The sequence below is a fragment of the Pygoscelis adeliae genome, unplaced genomic scaffold, assembly GCF_000699105.1.
Source record: "Pygoscelis adeliae isolate BGI_AS28 unplaced genomic scaffold, ASM69910v1 Scaffold458, whole genome shotgun sequence".
Taxonomy (NCBI): Eukaryota; Metazoa; Chordata; class Aves; order Sphenisciformes; family Spheniscidae; genus Pygoscelis; species Pygoscelis adeliae.
The window spans coordinates 6,947-7,606 of record NW_008825352.1 but is presented as its reverse complement, the minus strand read 5'-3'; the positions used below and the strand labels follow the sequence as shown (position 1 = coordinate 7,606).

General features: G+C 68.2%; 1 protein-coding gene across 1 annotated transcript in view; it reads right to left on the bottom strand.

Moving 5' to 3' along the window:
• Nucleotides 1-660, bottom strand: part of FAM65A (family with sequence similarity 65, member A) — a gene marked incomplete at its 5' end in the record, with an annotated part of 11,258 nt that overhangs the window by 3,655 nt on the left and 6,943 nt on the right. Inside the window, 2 exon segments of the mRNA XM_009330368.1 lie at nucleotides 40-191; nucleotides 571-659. Of these exon segments, the coding sequence (XP_009328643.1) occupies nucleotides 40-191; nucleotides 571-659 (241 nt within the window).

Genomic DNA, 660 nt, shown 5'->3' with positions numbered 1-660 from the left:
GCGGAAGCGAGGTTTTTCCGCCAGGCTGCGGGGCGGGGCCGACACGGCGCTCACCACCTTGCTGTTGCCCTCCACGAGGAGCAGGCTCAGCGCCTTCAGTCCCTCCTTCTTCAGGCGGCCCTCGGGCACGCGCTTCAGGGCACGCAGCACCACGTCCTGGTCGTCCGAGTTGAGGTTCTGCGCCAGCAGCGCTGCGGGGAACCCGCCAGCTGAGCCGAGGCGCGGGGAGCCTGGCAGCACCGCCCACACGCCCCTGCCACTGCAGGGAACCCATCCCCGGGCACTCTGCACCCACGCCGGGCAGAGATGGCCCCACGCAGGGTGCCAATGCATGGCGCTGCTGGGGCACCCAAGCCAAGATGCCGGGGACCTACAGCAAGCACCCAGGGTGCTCAGGAAGGCAGCACGGGAGCGGGCTGTGCACCGGGTAAGACCTACTTGCCCACCCCAAGGATGGCTGAGCCTCCGGGTGATGCCCCAGGGCATTCATGGCGGTGCCGCAGGGTGATCCCCTATGCTGATGCTCCGGCACCCCATGCCAGCGTCTAGGGAGGGTGGGAGGGCACCCACCTTCCTCTGCCAGCTCCATCACGTAGGTGTCGAGCACCAGGGCACCAAGCGACTCAAAGTGGCTCCAGCAATGGAAGATGGGGCACCGCA